The sequence below is a fragment of the Aethalodelphis obliquidens genome, unplaced genomic scaffold (assembly GCF_003676395.1).
Source record: "Aethalodelphis obliquidens isolate GAN/ISIS:26980383/991018 unplaced genomic scaffold, ASM367639v1 scaffold14, whole genome shotgun sequence".
Lineage (NCBI taxonomy): Eukaryota > Metazoa > Chordata > Mammalia > Artiodactyla > Delphinidae > Aethalodelphis > Aethalodelphis obliquidens.
Window position 1 is genome coordinate 25982292 of NW_020837958.1, and position 17419 is coordinate 25999710.

At 46.4% G+C, this 17419-nt stretch overlaps 1 protein-coding gene across 14 annotated transcripts in view; it reads right to left on the reverse strand.

Annotated features, from left to right (window-relative positions):
• NAV2 (neuron navigator 2) overlaps positions 1-17419 on the reverse strand; it is an 856213-nt gene that overhangs the window by 38551 nt on the left and 800243 nt on the right. For 13 of the 14 annotated variants that reach the window (XR_003434512.1, XM_027115202.1, XM_027115201.1 and 10 more), the window contains 5 exons: positions 11737-11789; positions 6903-6926; positions 6715-6789; positions 1832-1915; positions 1330-1441 (listed from right to left, as the gene is read on the reverse strand). Coding sequence is in view for 13 of the 14 variants with exons in the window: in XM_027115202.1 (XP_026971003.1) it covers positions 1330-1441; positions 1832-1915; positions 6715-6789; positions 6903-6926; positions 11737-11789 (348 nt within the window). In the remaining variant the exon portion in view is untranslated. Of the gene's footprint in view, positions 1-1329; positions 1442-1831; positions 1916-6714; positions 6790-6902; positions 6927-11736; positions 11790-17259; positions 17353-17419 lie in introns of all 14 variants that reach the window. The other variant, XM_027115204.1, reaches the window with a different exon arrangement.

Below are 17419 nucleotides of genomic sequence, written 5' to 3' on the forward strand. Positions count from 1 at the left end.
CTCTCCTGTTGTGGAGCACAGGCTCCGGATGCGCAGGCTCAGCGGCCATGGCTCACGGGCCCAGCCGCTCCGCGGCATCCTCCCAGACCGGGGCCCGAACCCATGTCCCCTGCAGGCGAACTCTCAACCACTGCGCCACCAGGGAAGCCCCCTGCGATGCTGGTTTTAAGGTCCTTGTGTAGCTGAGTGCCACGCCCTCTTTGGTCAATTAAAGGAGGGCTCTCTCCACTTTACAAAACAGAAGTCAGGGGAGGCTTAGAGAACCCCCCACACTCACTCTTTTGAGCTAAAATGCGTCTGTGAGTGGCGGCAATAGTCATCTGTGTCGTGAGCGCCCCTCCTTTGCTCTCCCCGCTCCTCCCGCACCACCCTTCTTTCATGCCCTTGGACATGCCAAGCCCATGTCCTCTCACCACCTTACAGGTGCCATTCTCTCTTCCTGGGATGCTCTTCTCCCTCTGCTCTGCCTGGCCAGCTCTTGCCAATCCTTCCCACGTCACCTCTAGCCTCGCTTTCCCAGGAGGTCTGACGTTTGAGATAACAGTGGTACCAGAAATAACACTGCCCAGAACAGTAGTGAGACCAAAATAAAGTTTGCAGGCAGTGTTCCTCACAATCACAGAACGACCCCGACAGCCCGGTCTTTAAGAGCACTGGTTTCAGGGGCAGACTTGGGTTCTCGTCCCATTTCTGTTTCTCACACTCTGTGGCCTCAGGATGGGACTCTCGCCTCTAAAATTCAGTACTCCCCTCAGTACAGCGTGGAGGACCAGCACTGCACTTGTAAGCGTGTTGTGGAGAGAAAATGGAATAATGAAATCATGTAAACACTGAGCACAGTGCTTAGAACATGGTGAATGTTCCATAAATGTTAACTCTCACCATTACTTTTCTATCGGTTCTCTTAATATCATTTTCTGGATGTAACTGCTCCTCATGCCCATATCTCCCCCCACCACCCAAGTAAGATACACAAGGACAAAGCAATCCTTCTAGAATATTTTCTGGGACAAATGAGAGACGAACCCATTTCAGGCTGTCCCAGGTCCACATGTAAATATCAAAGCATTAGTGAAGTTAAGGCTATGAAATACTTTGACACTTTGCCAACAGAGATATACTTTCTTCCATTTTGAGATACATCAGAGAAGATGAGCTGGAACAGCTGTTTTCCTAGAGGCTGGAAGCAACTGGATTAAGTGCCTTCTAGGACCTGTCCGACTGACATGGACACCCACCCTCGGGCAGGGAGGTTGCATCATATATTGTCAAGGGAGGGTTCCTAAGGGCAGGCAGGTCGCTGGTCTGAGTCTGTTTCTCTCCCTTTACCTTTGCAGTTGAGCTCTGGGGTGTTAATTACCCCATTAATGGCCGCCTGGGCAGCTGCGTTCTGTTTCTTCAGCAGCTCAATGGTTTTTCTTAACTCATTCAGTTCTGAATCCTGAGGAATAGAAAAAAACAGTGGTCATCCCCAAATCATTTTGTACCGAGTTCAGCTGAAGTACAACTTAGCGTCAGCTTAGAGGAGGGTAGAGAATGGAGGAGTTGCAGGAAATCTTTGTCTCAAACATTAGGTTGAATCAGTTTTTAATAGGCACATGCGGGTACATCAACGCAGAAGGAATAGGACTCAGATCCGTTGCCGATGCAGTTAACTGCCACTCCATCTAGGTCATATTTTCACTCAGCAGACCTATTCTTTCAGATTCAAATGCAACAGTCCAACAAGCACACTAAAACCTATACAACTCTCTGGAATAAAAGAGAATAATGTTTTTAGGTTTGCTGTTAATTCCAAGCAGGGAGGGAAGAAGCCTTCTTTCTGCTTTACCTTCTGCTCGGCCGTCATGGTCAAGCTCTGGAGCCTGATTGTCATGTTTCCAAGACTCTGTTCAAAGGCCGCCACAAGGTGAGCCTGGAGGGGAAAGACACATTTCCCTTCAGTTACATTATCTTGCAAGGTAGGAGTGCCTGAAGGGTGCCAGGTCTCAAAGACAGAAATCCAAATGGAGCCACGTGGGTTAACCCGTCGACTTCTTCAGTCTCTTGAGCTCCACCTCGCACCACTCTCTGGGATCCAGTTACTCTAGACTTTCACGTCCTTCACGCCCCGTGCTTCTTCCCACCTTAGGGCCTTTCTGCATGCTCTCCCCGCTGCCTGGAATGCTCTTCTCCCAACTGCCTCCCTAACTGATTTTTACCCATCCTTCTCAACAGACCTCAGCGCATGCCTTCAAGACACCCCCAGATGGGGTTGGTTCCCTCCTATTCGCTCTCACAAGCACACTGGACCGCACTGTGGTATCACAGTCAAACACACACACACTCTTGTGATGCTGATTGACGCCAGTCTCCACTACACGGCAGGATGACCTTCTGTTCCCCAAGCACCAAGCTCACAGTAGAGCCTCACGCTGAGCGTGTTCGTAGGATAAATGAACAAAGTGGTTGGCAGATGTTGCTTGTTATAATCCTGGTTAATAGAAAAGCCACCGAAAGGCCCATCTGCTACCTCCTTAGAGACCCTGCCCACTGTTTTCCCTGGAGTTATGACTTTCCCTGGGGCTCCCCTGCACTTTTGTATCCCTGTTAGAATCTGACAGCATCAGACACACCATTATTTTACATTTTACAAAGACAGTTTTCAAAATGCCGCCAATTATAGTTGAAATATGCATCCAATTTTCAGAGATGTGAAAAACATGAAAAAAATATATACCATAGAATTGAGAAATGTGAGGCTTCCCTATCTGCCCCTTTCTCTGAAACCCTCTTCAAGGGCAAGATGCCACTCTGTCCCCCAACACTAAGCCTTTTTCCTTCTTCCACAGAGCAGCAGGTGAAATATTAGTTAGTTGACCTAGGATCCTGATAATATTGTTAAAACCAAGAATAAAGAATGGACAACTCATCTAATCCTACTGGCCTCAGTTTCTTCATCTGTAAAATGGAAGCAATATCTATGTTCCTCCCAGGGTGATTGTGAGCACTGAATGAAACAATATAGTTGAAAATGACCTATAAACTGATAAGGAATTGCAAAACACAGGAATGACTAGAGACTGCAGGGAAAGGAAGGGGTTTGGGACTGAGAAAGTGACAGAAGATTCTATGAGAACACAGGTGTGGAGACATCAAGAAAGGGTTCTAGGAGCGGGGTGGGTCGATACACAGAAGGTCACAGGAGGAATCAGAAGGACCAGCAAGATACTTGAGTCTTGGGAGAAGTGAGATCTGATGGTTCTGGAAACTTCTAGAGAAAAGGTGACTGATGCACAGAGTGAAGAAGACAAGGGTGGGCGGGGAGCCGTCACCCTGTGCTGTGAGGAGGGTCAGGGTCAGTGGACATTTCAGTCTGAGGAGGAGAGACGTGACGGGTGAGTGAGAGGCCTCGGTTACTGGACTTCATCAAACAGGGAGATGGAGGATAAGACATCTCTAGGATCAAGTGCTGAGTCTCTTTTCCATTGGCCAGGGAGCAAGGGCACTTGAGATAGAAATGTTAAGTGGACTGGCCAGCTTCTTTCTGATTGCATGCTCTCTCTTTATTAAAAATTGAGAAAATGTCTTTGCATTTTAAAATAAAGAGATATGCTTTAGTTTGCCGGGGACAATGTGGCAGAACAAAAGCCAACCAATTCAAGACACTCACAAAGTGAAGGAAGCCAGGACATGGATGTGAGAAAGAATGACTGCTACCCTTGCATTTCAAAGGAATGACAAGGTCCAATTTAAATGACAGAATTTCCATTTATTTCAATTCTCGTTTGATTGCCCCAAGATTCTGTTTGTGGGCACTCAAAATTTCTCTTCAGTTAAAAACAAAAGCAAAAACCTGACCCCATGAAGACTGCTATCAAGAGAGTGTTTTTGCAACTCAAGAAGGAACCACATTTGCTCTGAAGAACCAGAGGATTGCATTTTGCTGGTGAGCAAAAGGACTGACTTTGTGTCACGATCTCGATTATGAAAATATGGGCCAGGAGGCTGGTTTAGAGCCGCACAACAGCCTTCTCAGCAAGCAGCAATCTCGTACTCCCAGGAAAACAAACACAAGTGGTATAAAAACACTCAGAGAAGGTGGCTTTGAGTAGTTTGTCCTAGAAAAACAAACACAGCTTGGCCTGCAAGAAAGATGGCAGACAGTAAAACACGTTAGCACTGCTGGCAGTGTGTGGCAAGACTAAATGTTTACTTTAAAACAATACTGGGACTTCCCTGGTGGCTCAGTGGTTAAGAATCCGCCTGCCAATGCAGGGGACACAGGTTCGAGCCCTGGTCCGGGATGATCCCACATGCTGCAGAGCAGCTAAGCCCATGCACCACAACTACTGAGCCTGCAAGCCACAACTACTGAGCCCATGTGCCACAACTACTGAAGCCCATGCGCCTAGAGCCCGTGCTCTGCAACAAGAGAAGCCACAGCAATGAGAAGCCTGCGCACCACAACGAAGACTAGCCCCTGCTCACCGCAACTAGACAAAGTCTGTGCGCAGCAACGAAGACCCAACGCAGCCAAAAATAAATTAATTAATTTAAAAAAAGAAAAGAAAAAAAGAAAACAATACTGGATTCAATAGCTTTTGTGAAGAGCAAATTATTTTGAAATAATAATAATATGTGAGAGATCTCATTCTTCTCGATCAGAGAGGACAGTTCCAAATGGCCCAATGTAAGGTCCCTTGGGGAAGCATGAGGTCACTGGAGGAATTCATCCAAGTTCATTGATAAGTAAATTACTTACTATTTTTTCATTAGTAAGGGGCAGCCATTGGCAGCTGTAATTCTTAACTAGGGGAGTAGCTCCAAATCACTTGCTGTCAAACCTCACATGTTTCGAGGAGACCCCTGGCTCACCGGGTCTGGGGTAGGTGCTGGATTCGAATGCACGCCTCTGGTTACTGAGATGAAGACTACCCACGGGAGAATACCTCTGCCGTCTTAACTAGGCTCTAAGCCTCAAATTTCAGATCTAACATCAATTTCTGATCTTCTTTGGATAGAGTTACCGATGGAGGAAGAAGTCAAGAAAATAAAGGATTATAAAACACACAGTAGGGCTTCCCTGGTGGCGCAGTGGTTGAGAGTCCGCATGCCGGTGCAGGGGACACGGGTTCGTGCCCCGGTCCGGGAAGATTCCACATGCCACGGAGCGGCTGGGCCCGTGAGCCATGGCCGCTGAGCCTGCGCGTCCAGAGCCTGTGCTCCGCAACAGGAGAGACCACAGCAGTGACAGGCCCACGTACCGCAAAAAAAAAAAAATCCACACAGTAGCCTAGTATATTAGGGTTTTGAAAAAACCCCCAAAGATTTCCAGAAATGTAAGAGAGCTCGGGAGAATGAACAGTTATGGGTAGTTACCAATTATTGAGCCTATAATCAAGGTCAAGCACCGTGCTAGGTACTTCATGTGCAGACTTTAAAGTGAAATGGAAAGTTTCCTTGAGTAGACTCAGGCTCAAGCCAGGAATTATGTGGGCAAAAGCTGCAGATAAATATTAATTACCTCCCTGGTCCAAAGAAGACAAGCTTTTGAAGTTGCTTTTCATTTTAACAGCATGCTGGGAGTCACGCAGGTGGCTTTCTGACAGGCTCACACACACGGATATGTGATCTCAAGCTGGGTGGTGCGCTCCCAAGCAGGAAGCCCTGCCTCTGAGGCATCTCAGCACCTTCCAAAACCTCAGGCTCTGCCTTCTGAGCCTCAGCCCTCGCCAACTCACGGCTCTGCGGGCTCCTTTATAGACTGATCTGATGGGGTAGGAGATCTCTGCCTCTACTCTGACCCCCCACATCCTATAACCACACCACAGTCAGGAAGCTGACTTAACCACCTAACAGCTGAGAGCCTCCATGATGTGGCCTGACCCTTGCCTTTCTTCGATGCCTCCCTCCTTTCCACTTCCTTCCCCGCTCCACCCCAGCCTCTTCCCCACATCCAAGCCATAGATTCTAATTACACTGAGCTATTTATAGCTTCCAAATGCACCGTGGGCTTTTGCACGAATTACTCTTTGGTTAGAATGCTGTCCTTCCCATGCATCCTCCCCTACACAGCATTCATCAGATGTCACCTTCTCCAGGAAGCCTTTCCTGACTTCTTCCAGCCCCACCAAGACTGATCTAGGTGCTCCTTCTATATATTCCCGCAACCTTCACCCTTTATTGCTATCACAACAGCTATCATGTTATACCAAAACTGTTTTGTCTCTCTGCTGTACCAGACAAAGAACACTAAGATGACAGTGATTGTGCCTGCTTTGCTGTTGAACCCACAGTACCCGGGGCATAGTTGGCACTCAAACAGTTGCTGAATTGAACGCCAGTTGGCAGTGCCTCCTGAACACGTACTTGTGTATATTATCATTACAGAGCAGTCAGCTATTTACGGTGGAGCCTTAGACTTTTTTTTTTTTTTTCTCTTAAGATGAAAATTTTCAGAAAGAGAAAGGGAAATGAACATTTCTGAGCACTTAATCTATTTCAGGTACTGATCACATGACACCCCTGACAGCTAAACATTATCATTCCCCAACACACAGATGAGCAAAGGCAGGCTCAGAAGTTAAAGAATTTGCCCAAAGCACAATGCCAGTAAGTGTCAGAGCTGACACTCACACCCACGATGCTAAAGTCTATGTCCTTTTTATTACACCACACTGCTTCTATAATGCTCAGAGGTAGCAATGGCTACCGCCCTGGGTCTGTACTCACATTTGCTGTCAGCTGGGTGGTCAAAGCGGAAACCTTCTCCTGGGAGGCATCCAGCTCCCGCCGTAGTTTGCGAATCTAAAGACGACAGGGCCAGAGTTACTTGCTTTGGGAGTCTACTTACAGGATGAGCTGGGAGAAATAATTGATAATAGCGAAAGACGAAATCCAACTAGCCAACTCTTCCTTACCTCTGACTGGCATTTTTCTTCTGGCTGTAAAGAAAAACAGAGAAGAAATTAGACCAGTTGAGGAGCTAAGAACAGTATAATCGTGCCTACAGGGAGTACCATATTTGGACACTTACAGCAGTCTTAAAGATTTATTAGTTTCTTTCCTGATGGACTTTTCTGGATAAAGTGGTTCAATTAATATGACCAATCAGAAAGGCCAAATACGAACAGCACATTATTTTAAGAAATGAGAAAGAATTAGGAAATACGCTCCTGTTTTGGTTGTGAGGAGCCCCCTGTCCCCATGTGGAGATGACGACAGGGAGAAGCTGTGATGAGAAGGGGGTACGCTAGGGCAGAGTTGCCAGATTTAGCAAATAAAAAAACAGAACACCCAGTTAAGTTTGAATTTTTTTTAGTTTAAGTATGTCCCATGCAATATTGGGGACATACTTATAGTAAAAAATTATACGTTGTTTACCTGAATTTCAAATTTAACTGGGCATTCTGTATGTAATCTGGCGATCCTACCTGGGAGGCAGGGAGGACGGCTCATAGATTAATTCTGCCCCGTTTTATCCCTCCCTCTCATCTCCCTAGGGCACTGAAGCAGCAGGTCAGGAAGGTTCCTGAAGTGGGGGGGCGGGGGCTGGGAACCCCTGTCAGCCAGCCTGGTGACTCCCCAGGTTGTAAGGACGAAGGTGGCCTGTCCCTTCCTGCTGCTCCATCTCTAGTCCCCCAGTTACCTGTGACCCTGGGGAGTAAAGACGAAGCCTGTAGGCCCTCTTACCGGCAAAGCCTTCCATACTGGGCCCTGGGTCTGGGGTGTCACAGCAGTCGGCCGGCCAGAGACTACGAGCTACCTACCTCTTCCCATAGGGGGAGCCCACATGGGTTGGGGGGACCTGAAGCAGGGGGAACTATTCCTTCTCTCTTCTGGGGTTCCCGGGGGGGGGTCCATAAATGAAGAAACCCCCAATCTTCCCCAACTGCCTCCGCAAACACGCCCTTTCTTGGAAATATTGGAAGTGTTCCTGCCCTTCTCTCCACACCCCACCATTTGCACTTCACTGGGGTGGAACAGTGACTTGGGAGCCAGGTAGGTGAGTGAAAATTAGGAAGGACCCTGTTTTGTCCTTGAGTCCTCTATGTGTGTCCTAATCCAATTTCACTAGTGATAAACCCATTCTTTTAAAAAGTCAGCATCTGGTTTCTACTTCTCGATTAGTTCAGGATGCAGAGGGGTATGATTCATTAGGCCCCGCAGTCCCGATATCTAACAGCTGGGACAGGTGGGTAGCCCTTTCCTGTCTGACCGCCCTTCATGTCCTGCTGCTCCCACCGCCCTCACTCCTGATCCTGCCCCAGAAAGCCCTTCCTCCAGGCTGGCTTCTAACAGCAGTAACTAATTGTTAGGTGCACTGGGGCCAAATCAGTTAATCCTTGCAGTAACTCCACAAAGTAGGTTTGTATTCCATCTGAGGCTCAGAGAGGTTAGATATCTTGCCTAAAGTCACACAGCTGGACAATCTCCCCATCTAAGAAACACTTTCAGGAGAAGGTTTGGAGAAGTCCTCAGGGCTTACTCTTCCCTCTCTGATAATATTCAGCCACCTCTGTTTGTCTATCCGTCTGCCTGTCCATCAATTCATCCCCGCCACCATCAGATTGATTTCTAACTGCGTGTCAAGCACTGTTTTAAGAACCTGGGATACATTTGTGAACATGACCAAGTCCCTCACATCTTATGTTGCTTACGTTCTGGTAATAATAAGTAGCATTTTATTGAACACTTACTATATGCCAGAGACGGTTCCAAGCACTTGACATTCATTATTCATTTAATCCTCATAACAACCCTTTCAGAAAGTACTGATATAATTTACTCATGGCGACAGCTGATAAGTGATAGAACTGGGATTGGATCCAAGGTAGTCTGGCTCCAGAGCCTATGATCTTAACCAGCACTTTCTCCTGCTCTGACTATAGCGACATTCTCCTGGAGGCCTTCCAGAAATAAGGCCCTGGCTTCTGAGTCTGATCCAAAGGAGAAAAGTTAATGGTGATAACGTCACAGCTATCTAACATTTGGGAGGCGAATGGAGGTCTGTTAGCAGGCTGAACCATCCACGGAGGACCAGCCCTACTTCTAAACACTTCTATCAACAGCCTTCCTTGGGCGGCTGCCACTGTCTGTCTCGGTGCCCACCTGTCTCTGGGGTTGGAATCCTGTTCTCAACAGCAGCCTGGAGAAATCATGTGTTTTGTATCTTGCCCCAGCTGCTGCTGCTCTTCTGTACATCTGGGAACTCCGAGAGAAGCTCCGGGCCTCTCTCCACTAGGCAGTTCCCCTGGGAACTCAACTGTTGCTCCCCACCAACCAAGAAAGCCAATCTGATGCCACATGTGGCCTCTTCAATGTTTTCTACTCCAAGGGCCGGCCGCGACCTCTTCACGGCACTTATTTAGCATCAGGCTGTCTTTTCTTTCCTTTGGAATTAAAATTACAGGCAAATTGCAGCCAGAATGAACATTATTGAATATCTAAGAATTACAGGGATTTCAGGGGGGAGAAAGCCTACTATCATCCAATAAGAGCCTTTAAAACACTCTGGCCTTAAGCAGACTCTTTGGTCTGGGTTGGTGGCAACTTAAGAGACTCCAAGGATCTCTTTTTAGACAACAAATACGAACTTATTTACCTTTTCATTTACAAAGGCGCCTGAGCATTTGTTTCTGAATTTCATCATCACCAAGGAGCTAATAATAGATAAGGGACCACACACCACTGCTTGGTGGTAGCAGAGTCTGGCCAGACTTGCAGTTTTCCTTGGAATTAGCATACCACTCCATCATGAAAATATTCAAAGGTTAGAGTATTTTGTAAAAAGTCTGCAAAAGCAACTTACATTCTCAGAGGAGGCACATATAAAGAACAGTCCATGGGAACCTTTGACTCACTGACTAGTGGAATGTCAGAGGTTGTAGGGACCTCAGAGACCAATTGGCCTAGCTCCCTGAGGCCAAGGGCAAAACGGAGACCCCCAGAATAAGGAGGTAATTTGTCCAAAGTCAAACAGTAAGGGAAAAACTATGAATAGGCCTCGGGTCTCCTGCTATCCAGATAAACATGGAATTAAAAATTATTATTATTAGGTCTTTGGTAATTTGTGAATTTGTATCACCTCAGAAAGGACAATTTCAAATTTCATGAAAACACGAACTTCAGGTCCACACACCTAGAACAAGAGCTACTGAAAGAGAGGCCTGTAGCTGTAAGAACTCCCGGTGGTTGGCGTGAAGGGGAAGCAGCCAGGAACTACAAGTGATGGCTTCCTGCAGCTGAGTTCTCACAGGTGGAGGAGCTCGTGCTCTTTCCCTCCCAGGCTGGCTGACGCAGGCCAGCCCCCATTTTTCACTTTTCTGAATGAAAAGTGTGTTGACAGGAAACCCTGGGAACTCCCTGGGAAAACATGGGGTTTGGGCACTGAAATGTCTGCACTGCACCAACCCTGTGAAACTAGATTCCCCCCCCCCCCCCCCCCCCCGCCGTGCCCTCTGTGCCTCTGACTTCCTCTTTCGGCAGCAGGCTCCTCCCTCCACCTAAACCACGCCCTCAGGGCTCAGCCCAGAGCCTGGCATATATCAATACTTGGTGCCAGTAAATACTGTGGAAGAAGTGAATCTAGGCGGAAAAGTACCAACTCTGGGCTGGTACCCATGTCACAGAGTTTCATTCTAGACGAAAGGACTCAGTAGATGCAATAGCTGATCGTTAGAAGGCCATCCCTATGCTTTCTTGGATAACGGCTTAAATAACCCCTTCCCAAGGTTATCATATATAAAGTCTTGAAAATGAAAGCCAGGACTTTGATAAAACTTCAGACAAGATGACTAGCAGAGGAAAGAGGTACTGTGGAATTGGAGGGGCAAGGTGGGTAGGAGCAGAAGAGAATGTTTCTAGGTCCTTCAAATCAAACCGTGTCAGCAACCACTGAAGTCTGTCTGCTCGCTATAGGCCTACGAAAGACAGTCAGGCCCTGGGCTCTCTGGCTTAATTCTGGGATGGTCTTTAACTTACAGGGGGCTATCTACAGTCTGTCCCACTACAGAGCCGAGACATCTGGCATTACCAAAAACTGAATTATTAAAACATCTGTCCTCCATGGAATTAAGGGCTAAAGAATTCCCAATTCCTAATTAATCAAATGCTTTTTTTCCTACAGGAATTCCCGAGTTAAAGTTTTTAAGATAGTTATGCACAGAGCTATAAAAAGTAAGCATACTGAATAAATCCAGTACTATACTGGATTGTTTGGCTTTTGTTCAGTAGACCTCTCACGGATGACAGCTGTCATTTACGAGAGCTTCCTCTGTGCTGCATACACTCTATTCATTGCTTTACGTGCATTTTCTTATTTCACGCAAATGTATTTTTTGAACACCTACTATATGCTAGGCCCGGTTCTAGGCACTAGGAATAAAACCAGAAAAAGTCCTTGTCCTCAAGGAATTTATATTGCAGTGAACAGTAATATTCATAACTTTAATTCTCATTACAATGCCACAAGGTAGGGGCTGCTGTCCTTTCTACTTTACAGACAAAGAAACTGAGGCAGACACAAAGTTGAAAAAGGCATCTCACACATTCTAACTAGTTACCACTCGAAGCACAATGCCACTTTAACAAAAGTCAGCTCCTGATTTATTGGTTGGTACATCAGTAACTGTTTGTGAATTTCAACCCTTGTTCCCTAATTAATTGATTCCCTTATAATGGAAATACTCTCTCTAGGAGACATGCTATTTTATTTTTGACAGGGAGAGCCACACAACATTGATTTATACTCACTGTAGAATAAATTGATGACGTGCTGGAAACCAAGGAGAGTGAGGATCCATGAACTGTTTAAAAAAAAGAAAAGATAGAAAAGGTGAACTGCACAGTTGGCTACTACGGAGCCGAAAAGGGGAAGGGAAGGAGAAACTCAGCATTAGAGGACATTACCAGGCTTGCAGCAACTTAACCTCATCTTGACCCAACCTTTCCTGGTTTGGTGACAGGTCAGTGTCAAGTAAGGAATAATTTTCTATGGGAGTCATTTCTCTATTACCACATTTTTTTTTCTTACACCATTCTATATACTACCCCTGCTCCAACTATCAAAATAACACATAATTACTAAGTTATATGTTTCAAGTACAGAGAAATGTTAAGAAGCATTTTCACTGCCATAACCTGTGTGACTCATAATTCTATTACCCAGAGGCAACTTTTACCTGCTCTGTTCCAGCATATTTTATTCCTTTCTTTTTTCTGATGTATTCCCTTAGGGTTAAGACTGGGTTGCATATATATTTTATATCCTGCTAGCAACTGCCATTTGTATAAGCAAAAAGATGAGCTGATTATTTTGAGCACAGGATGCTGGCTGTTGGCCACGGTAGATTCATTCTAGATGACCACGTGCTAGAACCTTGTTTAGAAAACATATCCACAGAAACACAGATTCTTCATTTGATTTCTATCATGTCTACAAAGTGTTCTCTTTTCTGTTTGCGACTGGTATTTTGGGTACCATCCTTGTACCCTCCTCACCTCCTCCTGCCCCCAGCCAATGGAGACATTTTATTTTCTGTTTTCATATAATTTAAACCATGGTCTTTTCCAGGACTAGGTATTCTGGCTGACTTCTCTTCTTGGAAACCAGATTCTTTAATGACATCTTCTTAGTAATCTCCCAACAACTTGTTTGAAAGACAGAAATATGCCTGTTGAGACATCACAGACCTTCTAATGGGGCACGGCTTCCCTGACTGGGAGTGGAATGCCTCTACCCCACGCTGCGCTCTCACCTGCGGTCTGAGGGTGGGAGGCTGGGGAAGAACTTTCCATGTGTACTATACGGCTTTCACCTACCACCCAAGGAGTGAACTCAACTTGGATCGGCGGTTGGCAGAAGCTACCTGCCCACAGATATCCCAGCAACGGCTCAGCCGACCACTCTGGTGCCTCCACACCGTCTCCCCAACAAAGCTTCCAACCTCCCATCCTTCATTTAGGTGCTCCTATCGTACTCTGAATCCTGCACGGCTCTCTCAAGCATGGCCTGCGTGGTACTTGGCCACCTCAGAGTCTCTGCCCATTCAGTTCCTTTGGTTTAGGAAGTTTCCCACTCCTACCCATCCAAATCACCAGGATCAGCTCAAACAGCATCTTCTCCTGGAGCCCTATCTCATTTCCCGACAGCCACCGGGATGGGCTTCCTCCCTCCTCTGACCCACACAGCTCTCAGCTTGCACTTCCGGTCCTCTTCTCTCTTAGACGGCGCCAATTGCTCTGAGGCTATCCCTGCACCGTCACTCAGATCCACCCTCTTCAGCAATGCCCGAGGTTCTAGATCTTTTCCTCCTTTCTTTCTCCATCCATGACTCATCTGGCCCATGCCCCTAAAAAATCAGTTGAAGGTGTTAACGGCCAATAACGGCTTTCAGTGTTAATATGCCCACATGTTAACAGAGGCCTCTCAGGCCCCAACCTAGCGGCCTAATGGTCAAAGGGGTAAGTTACTTTAGCCCCACGACACAGACACTAGGGGGGAAATTACGCTGGGGGCCAAGTTGAGGGAAGAGAGGTGACTAGCGCGGAGCCATCCTTCAATCACAGCGCCTGCCAGACGCCCGCTCCGGAGGCCTGCACAGGGCCGCTGCGTGGACTCGGGCTGCTGAGAAATGGAGGTTTGTCTCCTGTGTTTCTCTACCTCATTCACATGGATTCACTGATACTGCCTTCAGCAATACCGCAAGACAGGCTTGGGGCCGCAGGCAGAGAGGAGCGCATCCGGCAGGCTTCGGGTGGAGGTAATTATTTTTCTCCGTAATTCATTCCTCTCACTTGTAAATGGCAACAGCGAGGCTGTGGTCCAAAGAAAGAGTCCTTGCTTTCCAGATCAACCCAAAGCTAAATATGGCTGCCTGAACCACTGCAGCTGGCCTTCCTTCAAGAAAACTGAGCCAAGGCAGAGCCCGGGTTACGTGGCTGGGATACTTTTGGGCCACAGAATGCTTGCGAGACTTACAAAGCCAGAGCAGCAGAAGCATGCTCCGCAGCTTCCTCCCTGTATCTGTGCCTCCAAAAATCTGAAGATACAAGGAACCACGGAGAATATCTAGGCCTTCTCTGCCGCTGACTCAGCTGAAACCCAGAGAGGTGGAACAACCTGCCTAAGGTGCTAACAGCATTCAGGAACAGAACCTGCAGACCAGAAATCTGGAGGTGGCTTTGCCCTTGAGTGACCTTGTTTACTGGTATCTGAGGGTTTTTTGTTTTTGGTAAAGCTTTTTGGTATATTTAGAATGGTTTCCTAAACCCCTCATTCAGTCTACACAGGCACAATCTGGGACCAAACAAGCAAAAAGTGCATGTTTGAGAAGAACTAGAAGGCACAGGTAGGGGTGAAATCACAGGATGGAATGAGACAACTGGGCATATTCCAGCCAATAAAGCAAACAAATGCCTCTGTTGTCACACTTGGGCACCATATATATATCTACGAATATAGATATAGACGTAGATATATATATATATATTCAGCTTCATACTAATCGAGCACTTCCTCATACTACCATTTGAAGCAATCCTCCTCATCATAGAGAATTTGTAGGTACTATTCCCAGACAGGGCAGGAATTTCTATCCCTAATGAACACAGGAGTAAATTTAGGTCCAGAGAGGCTAAGCCATGTGGTCAAGCACACACAGCTGGTCAGCAGCAGAGAGAGAAAGCGAGTCTGGGTATTGCACTCTAGTCCTCGCTCTGCCACTGGGGGCTGTGGAAGGAAGGAGTCGGTGAGAATGAGATGCAGTTCTGACGGCTAATGGCTGCCCTCTCAACCAGCGGAGGAAGCATAACTGAAAATGGCGACCACACTGATGAAGGTGCAGGGTTTGCTTCAGACATGTAAGAAAGCCCAGCTGTGGCCAAGGAAGAGACAAGTGTAAGGCAGGATTGAGTAGAAACACAGAGGGCTGAGAATCAGGAGTTCAGGACATAGTTCTGGCTGCAAAAAGTCCCGAAGTCACTTCCTCTGTTCAACTTTGCCATAAACAAGATGGGGTTGAAATGGCGCATGGGGAGAAGGATAAAACCAAACATGACAACTGTAACAATAGCTACCATTGAACTGAGTACTTACTATAAACCCCTTTCAAACTCATTCTGCTAAATGCCTTCCAGGATTGATCTCACCTAATCTTCACTTCAGTCCTCTGAAGTAGGTACAGTTGTACTTATTTTCCACATTCTAGTGAACAGGAAACAGGCTGAACAGGGTCAAGTCCCTTACCCAAAGTCACCTTGCTAACAGTGGAGGTGCCAGGACTTGAATCCAAGTGTAACTCAGGGGCTAGAAACACAGGAGAGCTGCAACACAAGATTTATTCACTAATAAGCTGCTCCGTTTCTGTGGGTTCCATATGAACTGATTTAGACTGCACCAGTTCTTAGGGATGACTCGTAAAGTCCCTGGATTTTTTTTTCTCCAAAAACATTCATTTGAAAAGTGCCTCAAGCATCTCCCTAAAGTGCACTATTAAAGTTGACTTGAAGATTGCATAATGCATCTGACGGAAATTAATTTACCTGAAATAACCTTGAAAGGTTGCACCTGGGCCGTGCCTGTACCTCATCTACATATTTATGACTTCCATTTCCTTCAAAAAGGAAAGTGCTAATTAAATCCCACAAAAACCTCACTCAGGTACTTGTGCTAATTCTTCCTAAACTTTCTTTCTGCTTTCTGGCATATGATATCTAACTGCCTCTTATCAATATAAGGAGGTTCTATTCGGTCCCAACATGAGATGTGGATTTTTTCCCAACTGTTTCTGCAGTACCAGGAGTTTATACATTCAAGAGGGGGAAAAAAAAGTCGTCCCCCAATGGAATTAAAAACACCGAATTGCACAAGCCCTATTTTGTGTAATGTAATAGCCTTGGAAGAAATAAAATCAATCTGATGTCAAATTTCCCAAAAGATGAAGATGTTGCATGTTTCTTAGTATATCGACAGCAGTCTCTACCTCTTCTCCCCAAATGTGATTTTACCGCTGCGCTTCAGTTCCACATCACCATGAATCATCAGGGTTTACGAAAGTCTAGACGCTGCTTGTGGGCAAGCCCTTTATATCAATGTCATTTTGACATCCCGGATATGCCACAGTTGTGCTGCCTGACGGCTTGATTCCAGATGGAATAAAAAAACCCATCTGATGATGATACTGTAATGGTCCTGGACCTTTATGAGGTCACGTGTGCTTGTTTGGACAAGTTGCAGCACTGAACACGGTTCACTCAGGTACACACGGAACACAGCAGATGAATAGGGCACAGGGCACTCTCCATTCATGAGTCATTATCAGGAGGGCTGGGAACTGCTTTGTGGCCATGCTTGGTTCGCCCACTGATCAGAAGAATGTTAAAGACAAACTGCCTACTCCTTCACCTTACGGTCAACGTGCCCTCCACGATTACGACTGATTTCTAGCTCTTAAATCCAGCAAAACACTCCCAGTAACTCAGGCTCTGCCCCTCCTTAATCCTCTGTCCCAGTGGGTTCCCACAGATGGATTTACAGACGAGTGTCTGCTCAATGGACGCAAATGATACATAAATCAGAGTGGAGAGAATTAAGGAAGATTAACCAGGGGCAACTGCTCTGCAACTAAACTCTTTACAACTTTTGTTAAAAAGAACTCTGGGCAGGGCAGAAGCTGACATCTTGCATCTCTCTCCCTCTTGACTTGTTTAGGGGTTTCCTCGACAGTCACAAGTTTATTTGTTCTTTCCTACCAGGAGGACACTGGGCATCTTTCCCCATTCTCACAGGGACCTGGGAGCAGAGGGAAGTGCCTGTGACTCCCCTCCCCACCCCCCATTCTGTTCTGTCACTGGCAGAAAAGGCACAACCAGGGCCATGGCCCTCAGCCTTGGCTCCATTTGCTCCAAGAGTCCCCCCTCCTCTGGCTGGGGACTTCCAGGACATCAATGCTGAAGCTCAGTTTTCAGGCTGTAACAGGTACTAACATTACTGGATTAACATTTATATATATTATCTCATTTAATTCTCATACTTCCATGAGCCTGGTACTCCTACTTCATCAGTGAAAATACAAAGGCACAGAGAGGTGAAGTTAACTTGCCCAAGATCATATACCTCAGAAGTAGTGGAGCTGGAATTCAAACCCTGGTATTATTATCCCATATTCTTAACCATTTGTCACCGGTACTGACACCAATGTCTTATCATCCCCATCTGTGGGAAGCTTTTGGGGGTGGGGGTGATGTGCCTTCCCAACATTTTGACTGCTTGCTCACCTAACTCACACTTTGACTGAAGTAGGAAAGAGAAATGAACTGAGTTAGGAAGATGGCTGATGAAGATGCCCACTGTAGTTTTCTCCCCAAGTTCTGATTCAAATGAACAAAACATAAAAATCCAACACCAAATATTCCCAGTTAGCAAGCAAAGAAGGAA